The sequence below is a fragment of the Lampetra fluviatilis genome, chromosome 44 (assembly GCF_964198595.1).
Source record: "Lampetra fluviatilis chromosome 44, kcLamFluv1.1, whole genome shotgun sequence".
Classification (NCBI taxonomy): domain Eukaryota; kingdom Metazoa; phylum Chordata; class Hyperoartia; order Petromyzontiformes; family Petromyzontidae; genus Lampetra; species Lampetra fluviatilis.
Window position 1 is genome coordinate 7,561,201 of NC_136318.1, and position 19,701 is coordinate 7,580,901.

Below are 19,701 nucleotides of genomic sequence, written 5' to 3' on the forward strand. Positions count from 1 at the left end.
GTGCACGGGATCCACTGAGGGCACGAAGCCCTCGCCTCATCAAACGGAACATTGGCAAACTCTGCTTTCACAGTGCTTGCACAGGTGCCAATTCAAAGGGAGCGAATGTAAGGCCCGGACCGGATGGGTAGGGACAGTTCGGAGGGGCTAAACCCCACACATTCCCTCCCCCCTCCCCCACTTTATCACGAGCCTGAGAGAAAAGCATGAAAGAAACGCAGGCCAATATGCACCGAGATCGTTAGTAATGTCGTGACAAGTCAAGTCAGAAGGGCAGGCGTCTCCTGGTTCAAAGGAGTATTAGGGCAGTGTTCTTGTCTGTCTTCTGAGCCTGTGGTCGAAATTCCACATTCCCATGGTGAACGCGAGTCTCCCCATAATACTATTGACGTGAGGACATTGCCTTAGATATATAAATATCAGATTACCTACTAAAAACAAAAGTGCTATTTTATTACGTGCAAAGATTAGGTGTTAATGGTAGCAGTTATTGTTTTCATCATCATCATCATCATCAGTCATGAACAATTCATTGCTGGATTAAGACCATCCGAAGCTGTGGCCATCTGAGCACCTTGCTTATGGGTCGAGTTCAATGCTCCATCGCCATGGTGGGCGTGCTGTAGGGTGTATACTCTCTTACAGTGCACCGCACTGCAATCCGAATGGGCAGAGTCAAACCCTGGCCTTGCAATACCATTACATTGGCAGTTACTTTCGTGGTGCAGACTCTTTGGTTCTTTCGGTAATGTCACGTAGGTAGAAAAATAAAATAAGTAAAAAAATAATATATCTATATATTATTTAGTGCTTTACTGAAAGAACCAAAGAGTATGGATTCCTGCAGTCACGAAAGCTTCAAATCAAGATTTTCGTGGTGCAGTCTGGGTCTCCACCAGGTCCACTGAGACCAAAATTAATATCGAGTGTGGTGTGTCGACATCATAGCAAGGGAGACAAAAGTGGCCGGGTCTGGCGCCCTCCCCAACACTGCACTCCTGCGCTAGCCAGCATTAAGAGGCACCGTATTTACTGGACATTCTTTGCCATGGTAGTTTCACATTGCTGAGTGGCACTTGCGAACGATGGAACACACTGCAGTCGAAATACGTGAACGCAAATAGATAAGTCACACAAGCGATTACTACACAATAAGCCCAAAAAGGTGTTTTCGCAGCTTTGCAATGCGATTTTTTTGTTAAACGTTTTGATGGAAAAGCTCTTTGTGCACGTGTGTCATTTCGAAAAGAAGGGTTGTGCATCGTTAGCCAAAAGTTTTCTGGAAAATCTTGAACCAAAAACACATTCCTGTGGAGGGAGCTGGTAGGAACGTTGGGTTGCTCGGTCAATGGCCAGGGTCAACGGCGACGTGGTGTATTCCGCAAATATGCCCGACTGTGAGGGCGGGCACAAGCCGGCGTGAGTAGGTTAAACGTTGAGTTTTATAAGGGTACCACGGGGTGACCAGCCACTTTCCACCCAGCCCCACCCCTCCCACCCCCCACCCAGCCCCACCCTCGCCACCCAGCCCCTCCCCACCCTCCCCACCCAGCCCCTCCAAACCGTCACCTCCCCACCCAGCCCCTCCCTGCACGACGGACGGACGGACACAATAATCCCCTGTGGGCTGGTGTAACCAGGAGGTTCCTACCAGTAAAAGGATTTGTAGTTGCGCATTGTGGATTTTGTTTGCTCTGATAGATGTTTGGTTATAATGTGGACCGGTTGGTCATTGTTGGATGCTCCCGTGGTGTTAATGGTTAGCAGACCGGACCTTCGATTCTCATCTCCCGGGTGCAGCGGTCGAAGCAATGGCGCGAGGTGCATAGCCAACGTTAGTTGTACAGGTGTAGACTTAAAAGTCACGTACTGCTGTGGATCGGTGCTGCCTTGAGAACAGAGTAAAATCTAGATCTTTTACAAAGTAAAAGTTACTGCAACCCAAAATCGTTGGCTTACGTTACATTCTATCTGACACGCATACATGTTCCCACATTTTGCAAGATTGATGGTCAGCATGGAAGAGTAGGCCAAACACACTCTAGAGGGGTTCTCTTGAGCTCCCCTTAGTGGAGAGCCTACGCATGAGTAGTGACAAAATCAAGAAAATGCAGGTCTGCACCTGCAATTTAAATACATTTTTAGCTGTAAATTGACGGTATTGGCAAAGTGCAATCAACATTCATTTGCTGCGATCGCTCACACCGAGGCCTTTAAAGTTCGTCCGTCCTATGATGTGCCCGTCTGAGATCTTATTTAGCGTTAAGAATGTGTTAGCCGAAAACGCAAATTCGACACTCTCTTTCAAAAGCAAAACACGGGATATGTAATTGTATTGTCTTCGTGTACGTTGAAAAGTTTACATTTCAATACCAAAGTGGCAACTCTTCAATGCCTAAATACTTTTTGTAAATTAAAGCAGATACTCCGCAATACACGATTTTTTGGGTTATATTACGTAAATATATACATCTGTCGTGAAACCCGCCACTTACCCAACACTGCCAATTAGTAAGGTTTGTCAGGTAAACAGAACATCCCAATTATGGATGATATTGGTCGCGACAGCCTACCTGTTAAACGCAAGCAGATACTCTATTACAAAAAATATGATTACAATACCGTAGTCTATTAGAGTGGCCGTCTAAGCAACTTGCATATGTAACAAAAACAAATGGAATTTAATATTGATATATAACGCTGCATAATCAATGTCCAGCCATACCGTACTTATTATAAATGTGGTATACGATATAATGGATTTTGCCTGCAGGCATATTTACTAAAATTATTAACTTCTGGGGAGTGTGAAAACTGTTTTCATTTGTCTTGAAAACTCCATTTGGGATTCATTAGAAACGTGTCACATTATCAGGGTGTCTCAGATTGTTCGTGTGAAAGAAGGGGGGAAATGTGATGTGTGTTAACTAAAAGTATGCTTTGGATTAGAAGTCCAATTGCATTACCACATCTGCACCGATATCCGAATGTGTTTTTGGTTGATTATTTTTTTTCTGGTTTATCAGATACGCGTTTGGATTTTTTGGGATAAATTAACTTTGCATTGCCCATTTTGGGAGCCTAAAATAACTCTGGCTGTAACTTACCGGCCCAGAATATTGGAACATTAATTCCGTGTAAAAAATGTTAACGCTGTGATATTGTTAAATAAATGGTAGTTTTAGTGCAAAATTATTTCCAATTAATGCGCATGCAATTTGTGAGTCTTAAAATATATATACGGGATCCCGTGAATCTCTGCATCAATTTGAAAATGATAACATCTAATTGGGTGGGGAGAGGTGGTGTATTGGTCGGGCACTGTGCTACAAACCTTACGATTCCTGGCTTAGTGAGTTTGATTCATTGTCACGACTAACATCAGTGGCGAGTGATAGATCAACACTGGTCCTGGATCCACCCTCCCCCTCTCAGCAATACACACTGACCAGCGTGGGGAAGTATGGTTCACTATTTACACGGTATGGGGAGGCCTTCATCCAACAGTGGATTGCTGGATGAAGGCCTTCATCCAGGTGCCACGGTAGCGAGATGTTAACTACCTCACCTGGTATACAGGAGGTTGTGAGTTCGATCCCGACCCTGTATATTTGGAGTTTGGATGTTATCCTTGCGGTCACGTGGATTTTTCTCCGGGTCTTCCAGTTTTCCCTCCACGTTCAGAAACTACACGCGTTTAGAGTGTTTGGCTGCTAGAAATTTCTACGTGATGAGCCACTTCGTTGAGCTATCATTTTTGATAGCCATGTCGCTTCTGAAAAAGAGCTATATAGCTTAGTGTGCCTTGCCTGTTAAAATAAAAAATATAGTTTCGTTTATAGGATTGAAAAGGGCTGCATTTTATTAAGCTCATAAAATCGTTAACTTTTTTCATTTACATATTTTACGGCAGGCCGTATGGTTGATGATCGTTAGAAATATACACAATGTACAAAACGTTTCATGCATTTAAATCTATATTTAAAAGTGCATAGCTCTAGTGGCTTCCTAATAGCAGAGGGCAGAGCGTTCCAGACGGTCGCAGAAACGCATATGAAAACACGCGATGTGCTGACCGTCTTTGTTCTATAGCTAGCCAACAGCTGCTGCTGCGAGGATGGCCGGAGTTTGCGTGATGGTTTATAAGAAATCAGCAAGGTATTGTGGTTCATTTGGTCATTTGTGGCAAGCACTTTGTGTGTAATGAGTGCAACCTTATAAAATACACTCTGATGATATTTAAAAGTGATGCCTTGGAAATGAATGTAAAAATAAATGTCGCTTAGAATTATTATTTTTCAGAGAACTCAATTAAAGTCCCTGAGAAGGGCCAAAATACGTGACCCTTAAAACAAATCTATGAAACAACAAAGATTAGGATGTTTTCCAAGTAAATTCTTAGCTAAAATGTAAGCTTTATTCTTGGAATTCACAGTGATTAATTTGTTCCCCTAAAAAGAAATGTTGGCCCACGATTTACATGACTTCAATGGCCTATTGAATATCAAAGCGTCTGGTATTTCAGCTCCGTGAAAATATTTTGCAGCTGCCTTTGCGATGTTGGCGCTAATTGCCCGATTGTTTAATGTCTTTCGCGGGCAACCACAGACTACATAGTCCACCATCCAGTCGTGGCAATTCTGCGGAGAATGTCCACAGTTACTGCACAAGCCGTCGAAAATAACAGTAACCGAGGAACATAGGCAAGTTAAATATCACCTTTTCTAGTATTAATATTGAATTAATGCAAGTTAGTTGTTGAACTAATGGCATTGCTGTTAATGGGACCAGCATTACTGCACGGGTCCTCTTTCAAGTGACTTTCTGCTCGCGGTGGTTGTGTTGTCAATGTACAGCCCTTTGTCAACCCAACTGATGAATGAAGACACGTTTAACACGTGGTAGGCTTTCGCGACTAATTTTATTTGTAATAGAGGTGGACTTTTTTGGGGTTAGATCCCGTCAATATATATGTGTTGTTCAACCCGACGCAGCCACTTTGGTGTGTTTACGTGGCAAACCTTACCAATTGGATGTGTCGACTGGTGGTGGGATTAACGACACATTTATATTTACACGATCTCACCCGAAAAAAAAATGTTTTGACTGAAGACCTGTCTACACCATGTATGTCATTGGGGTTTAATTGATTATACCCCGAGTTGCCACTTTTTTTGCACAAACCAAAACCCATGTATCTCAGTCAGCCTAAGTCTATCAAAACTGTGCCATATACTCCAATAAGTTCAACACAATGCCAGTACCAGATCGTGGCACAAACAAATAACTTCCTGCCACCCAAACACAGATACAAATTCACGATTGTCCAGGTATGACCTGGACAGCTGGCAACCTGAGCCATACTTCGCCACGCTGGTGAGAGCAGGTTGGTGAGGGGAGGCGCATGACCGGTTCGGACCTCACTCAACACTCGCGTTCGCTTTTTAAAAAACATTATACAAGTAACTATCATTTTAAACATATAGACAAGAGAACCTTGCCCAATTGTGGCTTTATTGAACGCGTGTTATGGCTGTACACGGTTCACTGAACGAGATCTGATTTTCAGAACACTGGGGTGATGTTTCGGCTCTGTGCGGTTTGACGGGGCTAAGATGCCCATCCCTCCGAGTCGGGAGGTGTGAATGGATCGTCATTTCTGACTAAAATGAATAATAATAACAAACGTCTTTGCATGTATGTATGCTGAACGTTTTTCGCACACACCATACGTATCCAACCGTGCAACATCGGCGATTGGCGAATGTTTTCATTACTTAAGTATGATTTATTACATTTCCACTGCACAGGAGTTGCCAGATGTTGCCTACCACCACTCCCACACACTTTCCGTGATCTGCGATGTTCCAACGGTTATCCAGAAACAACCAAAAAAACTGGAGCTTAACCTCGAGTGACCCGCATCTTTTGTGAAGAGTACAAGAAAAACACATGTGTTAGAGAACAAACAAGAATCCATGGCAAATTGATGTGAGCAGGGGAAGGCTCTGGCAGGAATGACATATGATGGCCAAACCTCGCGGCATTCTGCCATCAAAGAGTGGCGGAGGTACACACGCAGACGGGGTTGACCAAAGGGGAGATAAAGCTATGAAATGGTGGCTCACGTGGTGGGATTAAGGTGGACCGCATCTGCACAGGGCAACGCGGGCTCATTGCAGTCGTGGCTTGAGAGTGGACTGCACCACAGGCACGGAGCGCACCATTGGGATGGATTGCGTTTTGTTGAAGGCTGGCCACATTAAATGGTCGTAAAAAAACTCGACTTCGAGGCATCGCACGGAGAGTACTGCAGCTTCGTTTGCAGACGTGCCTTCGTTCATTGCGCCCATTAATTTAGCGTAACCCGATATTGATAATGATCTTGCGGCTTTATTAACCTTTTGACTCGCATGCTTTAAGTGCGGTTTCACCAGATTCAAGCCACCGATATGAGGGTAGTTGTGAATGCTTTCGAGTAAACCGTTGGAACAAGATCCACGGGTGTTACTTAGACAAATAACCGGACATTATGACCGTGGCCTTAAAAACAAGTAATTAGTGTGGTCGCTTAAAATTCGAGTCGTAAATGGAGCTGAGCGTTTTTTGATGTATTCGACAAAATCTCTTTTCAAAACAGTGTGCGATGTTGTTAATAATAACAACAATAATTGACATCTCTGTTTCATTTCACTCCTGTGGTGTAATGGTAGGTACACTGGAGTTAGAATGACGGGTCCTCCGGTTTTACCCTCCACATTTAGAATCAACATGCATTGAGAGAATTTGGCTGCTATACATTACCACGCGATAAGCCACTTCATTGCGCTATCGTTCGTGGCCAGATAGCTTCTGAAAAAGAGCTATATAGCTAAGTTTGCTCGACTTGGTAACATAAAAAACTGATAGTTAGTTATTCGGTCGCCTGTTTGATCTCATGACGGGCAAGAATAGCTATTACCCACTGCTTCTGTCCACCCAGCAGTCTAAATGTGTACTTCACAGCCTATCTGTAGGTCGTGTGTGGTGGGGGGGAAAGTCTGGGCAGGCCAATGTGGGGTGCCACGATGGCGAAATGTTTACTCCCTCGCCTGGTATGCAGGAGTATTGTGGTTTCGATCCCTACCCTGACGTCTGTACATTTGGAGTTTGCGTGTCTCTCTCTCTCTCACCGCGGTCGCGTGTACTTTTTTTATCTTCGGGTCCTCCGGTTTTTCCCTCCACATTTGGAAACACGCGTTCAGAGTGTTTGGTTGCTATACATTCTTGCTTCGTTGAGCCATCATTTGTGGCCAGGTCGCTTCTGTGAGCCTTACCTGGGAAAAAAATAGTTGAGTCAGTTTCGTTAGATTAGTGAGTTTCGTTAGCACACATCCCCGCTGGAGGGGGCTCTCTATGGTTCCGCAGAGTCAAGGTCTTTCCACAAGCAGTGGCGTGAGCAAGACTTTGGGGAGCGAAAGTTTCACCCCCTTTCCTGGCTGCTTCCTGTCACTGCTCTGACTCTCACTCGCCAGCGGTTGCTTCCAGGTTTCATCAGCGGGCGATGAAGCAAGGCCTAAATGCGTCCACTGCCTTCACGTGGGGATCTGTCTAAGGCACGTCAATAAAGTATCTTGTTTGCTGTACAGTTGCTCATCAAACCCAAAATGGGCACAAATCACATCTCGTCATGCAGAATCGCCACGACTGCTGCATGTTCTCTATTCCAACTCAGCCGCCGTCAAAAATCAACCTCTCAGCAGGAGCAACGGAGGCTGGAATTCAAATATCAACCGACGTGTCAGATATGTCACGATCACAAACACGTTCAGTCGTTTGTTCACACTGTCATAATTCACACACCTGTCACACTATTGCGGCTTTATTCTCTGATACGTTTCAATTGTTGTTACACACTCAAAAGACTGTGCAAGTTGTCCAAGGGATCTGCAATATTTTATCATGGAGAGTGTTTGCCTGCTATACATTTCCACGTGACAAGCCACTTCGTTGAGCTATCATTTAGGGGCTAGATCGCTTCTGAAAAAAAGAGCTGTATCGTCAGTGGGCCTTACCCGGTAAAACAATAAAAACATTTCATATAATAGTAAAATCCGAAGAGAAATGGGTGGAAGTCATGACCCACTAACTAAACGACGTTCATGAAAGTCATACTCACTTAAGTATTTTAACTATTGTAATACATCATTATTATAAGTCTCTGTAGGCGTTGAAATACTTGGGTTACAATAACACGTAGGATACAGAATTATTAAAAGTTTATCTTCATGTATTGAAACACCGTCATATATTTTTCCTAACTAAATTTCTTTATTCAGTGTATTTTATTTGTTTTTTTCAAACATGTTTCTTGTCAAACCAAACACATAATGTTGTCAATCTAACGCTAAATTTACCATGAATATGTGTAATCAGCACCTGTTTTTGCAGCAATAGTAATCTAAGGTGCACAATAGAAAAGTGTGCCCTACAACAACCACAATCTAAATGTACATATAGCATCTTACATGCCACCGGTTACACTATTGTTACGTACGTATACGAATATAGGCAAAGTGATGTACTATGCAGTGTGCTGACGTTCCGCTTCACTCTGTTATTCATGTAAGTGGTTAAAGTGGAGCCCTGGAACTACTTTCTCATGCCACTGTTGGCAGAAGGGCCTCCACACCAGAGGGAGCTCTAGACATTCCCTCTAGACATTCCCTCTAGAGATTCCCTCTAGAGCAGTGGTTCTTAACTCTTTTTTCTGCAGCCTTGCACCCTTTTCGGTTCTCAATCGTAAAAAAAGTACAATGTTAATAAATACATAGAGGGTTTCATGAAACAAAGTAGTAGTAATATTCTTGGTTCTTTCGGAAAAGTCACGTAGAAGGGAAATAATAAAATAAAATTATATATTGTTGTATATATTTTATTATTTCCCTTCTACGTGACTTTACCGAAAGAACCAAGAATATGAATCCCTGCAGTCACGAAAAGCTTTAAATCAAAATTTAAAGTAGTAGTAGTAACTCGCGTGCTCGTGCTTAAATGTGTGTTTCGATTATTTACCTTAAAAAAAAAATCTGCTCATGTCTCGCCACAACCCAGAAATGGGGCATCTTGCACCCCAAGGGTGGTGCGTGCCCTCCAGCTTAAGAATCCAGCTTAAGAATCACGGTCCCACCTGATGACGGAGACTTGTGTTGCCTCCGAAACGTCGTGATTTTTGATTTTATTTTATTTTATTTTCATTCATTTTGATGTTTTACCTACGTGACTTTACCGAAAAAAAAAAAACCTAAGAAGATGATTCCTTGCAGTCACGAAAGCTTCAAATCTAGAATTAAGAATCACTGTTCTGAAGGATGCTTAGGCCTACTCCTCCACACCGACCAGACGTCTTGGAAGACGTGGACGCACCCGCACTTTACCCTGTCGTGAATTCATGAGGACTGCTCGGTGGATAGAGGCGGGGAGGTTAAGAAAAAGCAAATTGTCTCATATCGAACCGGCGACCTCTGGATTTTCAGTCCAGTGCTAACATATTCTTAGGTTTTTTCGGTAAGGTCACGTAGGTAAAAAATTAAAATTAATAAAAGTAAAAAAAATATTCAGGGCCTACCTTGGCTCCTCCCACCCTCAACCAGTATATATACAAGGACTATTTTCTTGGAATTTCTCTCACTTGATACAGCTATCGTGCTGTGACGGTTCCACCTGAAGACGGAAGCTTGTGTTGCCTCCGAAACGTCGTGATTTTTATTTTATTTTACTTTTATTAATTTTAATTTTTTACTTACGTGACTTTACCGAAAAAACCTAAGAATATGAATCCTTGCAGTCACGAAAGCTTCAAATCTAGAACCAGTGCTAACAGTTACACCACAACAGAATTCCTCTTATTCCACGAAGCGCCATTTACTAAAGTTGTACCCATCATTGTAAAAAAAAAACATATCCTACTTGCTAACAGGATATATATTAAAAAAAATGATGCATCATTTACATTGTGTTGAATGCATTCAGGATGCAGTGAAAACATTTGAGGTCAAATTATCCTACACATGAAGGATTACAAACAATTCAGAGATGGTGCTAATCGGCTGGCGACTGTGAAACCAATACAATTAATCACAGCACACAACGTAGCCTTTTCACAATTTATCTTTTGGAGAGCAGTTAGAAATGAACCACATTCAAATTAAAACGTGACAATTTGGATTTGATTATTTTCTTTGCTCTCCCAAACGTTTTAATGGCAATCCATTGCTACTGCACATCAATACTCTGACAACATCGCCAACTGCAAACCAATAGCAGTGCACAAAAAGCAGTGGACATTAATCGAGAATGCAAAGCAGGGAAATTGGACGCACGCTAATGGCACATCCAACCGCAATATAATTGTAGATGCTGGTTAGAGAGCACACGAACAATTCATAACTTGCATACGATATGTAAATCTGGCCAGTGTGACGTAACGTAACATTCCAAGTAGAATTGCATCTTGATTTGAAGCTTTCGTGACTGCAGGAATCCATACCCTTTGGTTCTTTCGGTAAAGTCACGAAGGTAGAAAAATTAAATAAATCACGACGTTTCGGGCGCAACACAAGCGTCCGTCATCAGTAGACCACGCTTGCGTTCCGCCCGAAACGTCGTGATTTATTTTATTTTATACCTACGTGACTTTACCGAAAGAACCAAAGAGCATAGAACTACATCGTTTAAAGTTGGCCAATGTGATGTACGTGAACAACTTCGCTTAATCGTCATCGTCGTTGCAAGCCATGGCCTACACGCTTCGAGAAGAAGACATTCCTACACCACCAACTTGCATAGCATGTTGTGGATTCACTCTTCAACACACCGGTGGGCAAAAGTAGTGAACTATTTGTCTTTTGTCAACATGACACTTTTTTTTACTGATTGGCCGTGTCGGGTGGTGGAGGGTTACGACACATTTATAAATAGCGCGATCTAACCCAAAAACGTTCATTGGCAGTGTTCAAACAAATACAAAGTCCCCCCGGATAGCCTGACCAGACTGTTGGGGCAAGTGCTGTTAGCGTGCACCCAATGAAGGCCGGCACGGCACACGAGGGGGTGGGATGGCCAACACCACGCCCGGCCGCCTTTGTCTCCCCAGTGGTGATGTTTACACACCGCACCAGGTACTCATTTGAGACTGAGTCGACTTACGGGGAGGCCCAGGACCGATTCAGATAATCGTCACTGGGTGTTGGCCGTGAGCGGGAGTCGAACTCGGGTCGCCAGTTGCGTAGCGCAGCGTAGCGCTAACCGCTACACCACCGCTCACCTCAACAGATACAATCACTGTTGGAGGGACACAACTGGAATAGGCCGAGTTATTGAAGGCACACCCAGATCAAAATGATGACATAAAGAGACAAGAGGATGGAGTGCTTTCAGTAAAATATATATGACAATGAAATGAAACATACCATTGCATGTTAATTACCTCCTTTGACATGCAGAAAATAAATGCGTACGCTGGGAAATGAAACAACACTTGTACAATAGCAATGCGTACATCTTAATTTTCACGGTATAATTCAAGGCTGAAAAATATGACGAACTAATGGCATTGTCAACTGTAAAATAGATGGAAAGTATGCATTATATATTGGATATCATACAATGCTAGGCAAAATGACAAATACAAAATATAAGAAAAATCAATGTGCATGCACAACAGTACAGTAAGGTGTTAATTGTAAATCACATCCAATAAAAAACAATAACGCTGCCTTTTTTACTTTATTTTGTTTTATTTACAGTATTTCATACAAATGTACAATATTTATTATTCATGAGTTTAACAATGCTTTCCTTTTTTTGGTTTACTATAACACAAGTTATAACACTGACCACATGTTCAATACAAATTAAGTTCTGAGATACGAAGAAATCAGCTTATGAACGGATCTCAAGAACGTTAGCCCCGTTCGGAAGTCGAAGACTGCATGCACACTGAATCTGAGTTGCAAAGAACAAGCAGAGCGCACGTTATACGAATCCACGAAAAATAAAGATACTGGATGAATATGGAAAATAAGAGAACATGGAACGATTGAAGACGTCATAGAAAGCCATGGGGATATGAAAGCAGCCCTAGAATAAACCCTCTTACCACCAAATGAAAACTAAGCTGTGTACTCAAATGCGAAGTTATATCAAGGGCTTAATTTCTCATGGAGTATTTCCCGGCGCTTACCAACTCCCAACCCCGCGACTAAAATATTTTCCCACAACTCGAGAAGAGCTCTGGCTGAACTGAATCTGGTTTATAACCAACACAAAGGTGGCACAACGATATCGCGCGCACCTGAGTTCAGATGCTGGTTGGGCAGTTGACTCAACCCATTCGTCAGGATGCATACGAGAACCACGTTGCAGGGAAATCAATCGCGGTTGTCCGAAGAACATTACTCGGCCCCGCCATACGGAATGTGGAATGTCCACCGACCGGCCTGGATAAAGCGGGGAGGGGGAGGTGGGTTGCTTCAAACGCCCGACGAGCACGCATCGATGCTCGTCGTTTGACCGGGCTGAGCTGACGAAGAGCTCACTTCGAAACTTTGCCCACAGTATTCTTAGCGCGAGAGAGCAGCGCTGCAAGTAGGAGCGTGCGGGCAACACGCGCTAAGTGTGCGGTGCGGGCAAGTCTCAATGCACGGCTCACCCCCCCACCCACTCCCCACCCTCTCGTGTGTCAAGCGGCAGGCGGTACCACGGCCGCCTGCTCCCACCCCCTGGCTCACTCACGAGCAAGCGGCCTCCAGAGGACACGCCGCAGTGGATGGAGGGGAGGAGTGGAGTTGAGACGTGGGTGGGTGGGTGGCTTCTTGTGTGAGTGGGTGGGGTGGGGGGGTAAGGATTCGCGCAGCGAGCTCGGGAAGTTGCGAGTGCGAGTTGGCCGGGACACAACAACAACAACAAATCGTCAAACGGAGAAATCGCCGCCGCCGCCGCCGGACTCATCGGCACTTGCATAGGCAGACAAGACAGCCGCAGCAGCAGCAACAACAGCAGCAGCAGTAGCGGCAGTAGCCCCGATACAGCCACCCACTCCTCCTCCTCCAATGCCGGCTGAAGAGCGCCCTCGGCCCGTCCGGCCGTGAGAAAAGTTGCGCAAACTCTTGCGGGCTGTCAAGTGTGAAGTTCCATCTTCGGCCCCCGTCGCCGCCGCCGCCGCCGCCTCTTCTTCTTCGTCTTCGTCATCCTCCTCCGCTGGGGTAGAGGTGTCTCCCTCCCTCCCTCCATCCTCCCTCCCTCCATCCTCCCTCCCTCCATCCTCCCTCCCTCCATCCTCCCTCCCTCCATCCTCCCTCCCTCCATCCTCCCTCCCTCCATCCTCCCTCCCTCCATCCTCCCTCCCTCCATCCTCCCTCCCTCCATCCTCCCTCCCTCCATCCTCCCTCCCTCCATCCTCCCTCCCTCCATCCTCCCTCCCTCCATCCTCCCTCCCTCCATCCTCCCTCCCTCCATCCTCCCTCCCTCCATCCTCCCTCCCTCCATCCTCCCTCCCTCCATCCTCCCTCCCTCCATCCTCCCTCCCTCCATCCTCCCTCCCTCCATCCTCCCTCCCTCCATCCTCCCTCCCTCCATCCTCCCTCCCTCCATCCTCCCTCCCTCCATCCTCCCTCCCTCCATCCTCCCTCCCTCCATCCTCCCTCCCTCCATCCTCCCTCCCTCCATCCTCCCTCCCTCCATCCTCCCTCCCTCCATCCTCCCTCCCTCCATCCTCCCTCCCTCCATCCTCCCTCCCTCCATCCTCCCTCCCTCCATCCTCCCTCCCTCCATCCTCCCTCCCTCCATCCTCCCTCCCTCCATCCTCCCTCCCTCCATCCTCCCTCCCTCCATCCTCCCTCCCTCCATCCTCCCTCCCTCCATCCTCCCTCCCTCCATCCTCCCTCCCTCCATCCTCCCTCCCTCCATCCTCCCTCCCTCCATCCTCCCTCCCTCCATCCTCCCTCCCTCCATCCTCCCTCCCTCCATCCTCCCTCCCTCCATCCTCCCTCCCTCCATCCTCCCTCCCTCCATCCTCCCTCCCTCCATCCTCCCTCCCTCCATCCTCCCTCCCTCCATCCTCCCTCCCTCCATCCTCCCTCCCTCCATCCTCCCTCCCTCCATCCTCCCTCCCTCCATCCTCCCTCCCTCCATCCTCCCTCCCTCCATCCTCCCTCCCTCCATCCTCCCTCCCTCCATCCTCCCTCCCTCCATCCTCCCTCCCTCCATCCTCCCTCCCTCCATCCTCCCTCCCTCCATCCTCCCTCCCTCCATCCTCCCTCCCTCCATCCTCCCTCCCTCCATCCTCCCTCCCTCCATCCTCCCTCCCTCCATCCTCCCTCCCTCCATCCTCCCTCCCTCCATCCTCCCTCCCTCCATCCTCCCTCCCTCCATCCTCCCTCCCTCCATCCTCCCTCCCTCCATCCTCCCTCCCTCCATCCTCCCTCCCTCCATCCTCCCTCCCTCCATCCTCCCTCCCTCCATCCTCCCTCCCTCCATCCTCCCTCCCTCCATCCTCCCTCCCTCCATCCTCCCTCCCTCCATCCTCCCTCCCTCCATCCTCCCTCCCTCCATCCTCCCTCCCTCCATCCTCCCTCCCTCCATCCTCCCTCCCTCCATCCTCCCTCCCTCCATCCTCCCTCCCTCCATCCTCCCTCCCTCCATCCTCCCTCCCTCCATCCTCCCTCCCTCCATCCTCCCTCCCTCCATCCTCCCTCCCTCCATCCTCCCTCCCTCCATCCTCCCTCCCTCCATCCTCCCTCCCTCCATCCTCCCTCCCTCCATCCTCCCTCCCTCCATCCTCCCTCCCTCCATCCTCCCTCCCTCCATCCTCCCTCTACTCATCCTCCCCGCTCGCCATGGCGAGGAGAGCGCGGGGAGACTGTGGCCAGCGCCGCGGAGTGCGTTGGACGATGGTGCCGCCGCTGCTGCTGGTGCTGCTGCTGCTGGTGGTGCTGGTGACGATGGGGGTGGTGGTGGGGGTGGTGCACGCGTGCCCGGAGTCGTGCCGCTGCAGGGACGCGCACGCGGACTGCGCTGCTGGGGGGCTGCCGCTCTCAGTGACGAAGCTCATGCAGCAGCTCCCGGCGGGGACAGAGCACGTGTGAGTGGGGGGGGGGGGCAGGTTGGTGGTGGTGGGGGGGGGCTGCCACACGTGTACACACACTTGCCATGTGGACTCTGGTAGCAGCATCATTCGTGTTGTATACTCTGCTGGAAAGATCCCAATCAGACTACTGTATGTGTGTGTTTACACTGCAGGAGAAATCCGATGAGCTATGAAGCTCTTTCTCACATGTCCAGTAGGGACGGGTCAAGGCGTTACAACAGCAAACAGTTCAAAAAGCACGAGAGGAGTGAAAAGTCTAGGAAAGGTAAACACACCACTTTTTTGGTGGTGCACGAAACTATATTTTTAATCTTACCAGGTAAAGCTCACTGAACTATTCGCTTCTTCTTGCAAGAAGCGACTTGCCTACAGATGATAACTCAACCAAGTTGGGAGGGGTGGGGGGCAACTCTATCGTGGGGGGTCTATGGGGAGGTGGGAGGGGGGGCTATGTACGCATGTTGCTGTACATGATTACACACAGGTGCTTAGAAGGTGGGGGGGGGGGGTGTCCAAGGTGGTTGGATCTATGTTTGGCCAGTGTGGTCAATGCTCGCCACGATATCGATTAAGATGCGTCCCTACCTATACTGCGCTTGTGTGTCCACCGCTCCACGTGAACTCTGTAAAACACTATTGCTCACTCCACATTATGTTGACGGTTGGAGTACACCATAGTCTGGGGTCGAACGATTAATCGATTTCAAATCGAAACGCGCAATTTGAAACAATGCGATTAGCAATCGTAAAAGGCAGCGATTTTAAAAGTCCTATTACTTTGTTATTGGAATTGTTTTTTTTGTATTATTATTATAATTTTATTTAACTTAACAATTGTTCTATGCTTGATTGTTCCATTTCAATTAAAACCTTATAATAAATACATGTTGGAAGCAATTCATACCTTTTAAGTTCTCATCCATGCATTAGAATATATAGAGCAGTTAATATTTTGATGGTATCATGTGGTAATGCTCCATCACATGTTTTAAATCTATTACACACTGAATATTGAACTGAAGCTTGACTTAAACAAATTTAATCGCAAATCAAATCTCAATCGGAATATCTGTCAGAAAAATCGCTATTCGATATTTACCCCAAATCGTTCAGCCCTAGACTCTACTACAACATGCGCCTGCTATTAAGAAGAGTACGTTGATACAGCACGTGTGTGCATATCATCATCATCATCGTTCGCTGTGATCTGTCTGCTTACCGATCCAGTGAGCAGTGATACACACGTGGTGTGTTAAACGGTTGGGGCTATCCGTTGGCAGAAACACGACACCATATCAGTGGGAGGGGGGCTCTTGTATATACATCGGACAATTATTGAACGCGGATCAATGGAAATGCAATGCACGGGTGCATTGACTGACCAAAGTATACATGCGCTTTCTAGTCCGACACTCTGCCACTGTATTAATTAGCAGAGGTGTGGACTCGAGTCATGTGACTTGGACTCGAGTCAGACTCGAGTCATGAATTTGATGACTTGCGACTCGACTTGGACTTGCATAACAATGACTTTGTCCCACCTATGAGATGTGGACTCGAGTCATGTGACTTGGACTCGAGTCAGACTCGAGTCATGAATTTGATGACTTGCGACTCGACTTGGACTTGCAAAACAATGACTTTGTCCCACCTCTGTTAATTAGTCGTACACAATGCCTGTCATGAGATCGTGAACGCGTGCACTACATATACCGCGTACACAAATCATGTTTGTGATTCGAATGCATAACTGCTCACATACGGAATTCACACCCACACACCTATTAAAATACAACAATATACTGTGCTATTCGGTGATTCTGCATCGGCGGTATAGTGCACTAGCACATATATAACAAAGCAAGCATAACACGAAGGCTTTCGCGATTAATATAGTAGCCATAAGCGGGTGTTTTGGGTCAGATCGCGTCAATATAAATGCGTCGTTAAACCCGCCACAAATTTGGCCGTCGCCTGATGATGCCGCTTGCAATCACTGGTGAAACGTCGTTATCGTGGGTTTATTCTACAACACAACTGGTGTGCTGTACTCGTAACGGATTAGCGTGTTTGGTTTACGTGACAAACCGTGCTAATTGGCTGTGTCGGGTGGTGGCGGGTTTAACGACACATTTATATTTACACAATCTAGCCCCCCCCCCCCCAACACAACCTCTTATGGATAACCAATGTTTGTTTTGTGATCAAGGCATTTATCTGTTGAGTTAACTCGCAACTGACTTAGGAGCTGTAAGCAAGAGATGGTAACTTCCCACACTCGCTCGAGTTGGAGCCCACTTGGACTTGTTTTTATTAGCGGCATGCATTTTTAGATTTATACGAGTGCAGTGCACACACACACACATAGTTTAACAATGCATAAACCTATTTTAGGTATCCACTGTATGTTGAACTTCTTTCACACCGTACGTAGCCAATCGCACAAATCATAGGTGCGGGGGAAGGACAACAAACTCGTAGCATTGATACATATTCACATTCATAACTTAAAATAGACATTTCTTATGACACAGTAATAGAATACACACATGATAATGTATATATATGTCTTTAATGTTACGCACACTCAGACAACAACAATACTTGATGAAGAAAATGCCCAGGGACTTCCTAATACTCTGACAAATTCACTCAAACACTTGTTATTAACGGAGCTTAAACACACACATTGGATACAGCACGGATTATTGAAGCCATCAGCTAGCAGCAATCGGAGCAACAAAGCAGCAATTCATATTATCACGTGGCAGCTGTTCGGGTGAGAGATGGGAACCCAGACTCATGATCGAGATAGGATATTAAAGTTATTGAAAGAATGTAATGCAGATATCGAGAAGGGCAAAAAAAACATCCATTTAGGCCCAGGAATCGGACATCTTTCGTCTTTAAAAGAGAAATTTCCAGCAGATGTCACACTTTAAGGAGTAAACTGCACGTTATGGACCAGATGATATACACACTGGATATATATATTCATCATTACTGAGGACGTCATCAGAGAAGTGGGGTTAACTGGTGAAACACAGCTCTCAGGCTGGTTTACAACATGTTTTACACGCCTGAAATACCTCAAAATTACGGAACGATGTCACATTAATTCTTCTGATCCAAAAAAAGTATTTCAACACCCACACAGTATCAGCATAATAGTGCGACACACAAGCACGCGTTGTATGATTAGTACCATTAACGATAACTCACCATCAGATACCCATAATAGCATTCTTAATAGGAGTAATCAATGAGAGGTCATAGGATCATTGTAGTGCTTAAACAAGAAATTGTGTTTTTATTATTGATTGCAGGAATCAAAATAACATCTAAATAATTAATAACAGGAATACAAAGATACATCCCCATGTAGCCTTAATTAGACTATTGGGTCAAGTGCTATTTTCGAGCGCACATGAATGCCAGTGCTGATGTTTATAAATTGCACCAGGTACTCATTTAAGACTGAGTTGACCTAGGGGAGGCCCAGGACCGGTTTAAAGATTTGCCACTGTTATTGGACAATGAGTGGGAATTGAACTCGGGTCGGCAGGTTCATAGCACTACGTTATAATCCAAGCCTAATGAAAAATAATCCGAAAATGCTTTTACTAATACATCACTACATTAGTAATAACTGCAAAGCATTGGGGAAAAAAACTAATTTGAGAAAGAGTAATATCTTATTAATACGATATTTGAAAACTTAAAAAAATGTGTAATAAATACGTAATTGAGCCAAAAGTATCAGTCATAGAGTATAATGAAGTCATAAATCACTTTATATGACGATCATAGTTCAAATATTTACTTTAATTCTAGTTAGCCTCTTAAGAACATTATAACAATAATATGGACGCAGTGCAGGCTAACGCATTATGAGATACCACGTTTGCTAAATTCGTTAATTTTTGCATTTACCGATAACCTAATGCAAAGAGCGCTCAAAACGGTTACCGGTTTGCCGCACGTACAGAAATATCTAGATCAATAAAACGCACACATGTACACATGTTTTAATCGAAGACGGAAGGGAGATGCAGCAGTGTTAACGGTCAAATAGCTCATCGAACTTACGATCCAGATGTCGCTGGTTCGATTCCATCTCCTGGCAACGACCTCCAAATGTATCTGTGAGAATGTATTATTGTACTTTACAATTTGTTTCTATTGTATGTACTCTCAGGGGTTCATGTAATAATAATAATTCATATTTATAATGCGAATTTCATCCAAGGATCCCAATGTATGTTGAAGTTCTTTCGCACCGCGCCGTACGTAGCCAACCAAATGCAGCGGCCACTTGTACATTTAATCCATCGTTATGAAAGGGAATCCATACTTGAATCTAGACGTTGACCGTGGCACGTGACAATTCATAGAATCGCCAGAGGGGAGGAGGTGCAGATCGTTTGAAACCCTTAATCGGTGCACCCCGATCTCGCATCTACACGTGTGGCAAGCAAGGTCACGGCAGGTTGATTCGCTGATCAGGTACCTTGAGTGGGACAAAGACAAAGGTCCCCTGTATAGCCTTAACAGGCTGTTGGGACAAGTGCTGT

The 19,701-nt window shown here is 45.6% G+C and overlaps 1 protein-coding gene across 2 annotated transcripts in view; it reads left to right on the forward strand.

Moving 5' to 3' along the window:
• The first annotated feature begins 14,846 nt into the window (after positions 1-14,846).
• Positions 14,847-19,701, forward strand: part of LOC144947352 (leucine-rich repeats and immunoglobulin-like domains protein 3) — a 114,217-nt gene continuing 109,362 nt past the window's right edge. For both annotated transcript variants that reach the window (XM_078876625.1, XM_078876626.1), the window contains exon 1: positions 14,847-15,121. In XM_078876625.1, the coding sequence (XP_078732751.1) occupies positions 14,877-15,121 (245 nt within the window). In that variant the 5' untranslated portion in view covers positions 14,847-14,876. The remainder of the gene's footprint in view (positions 15,122-19,701) is intronic.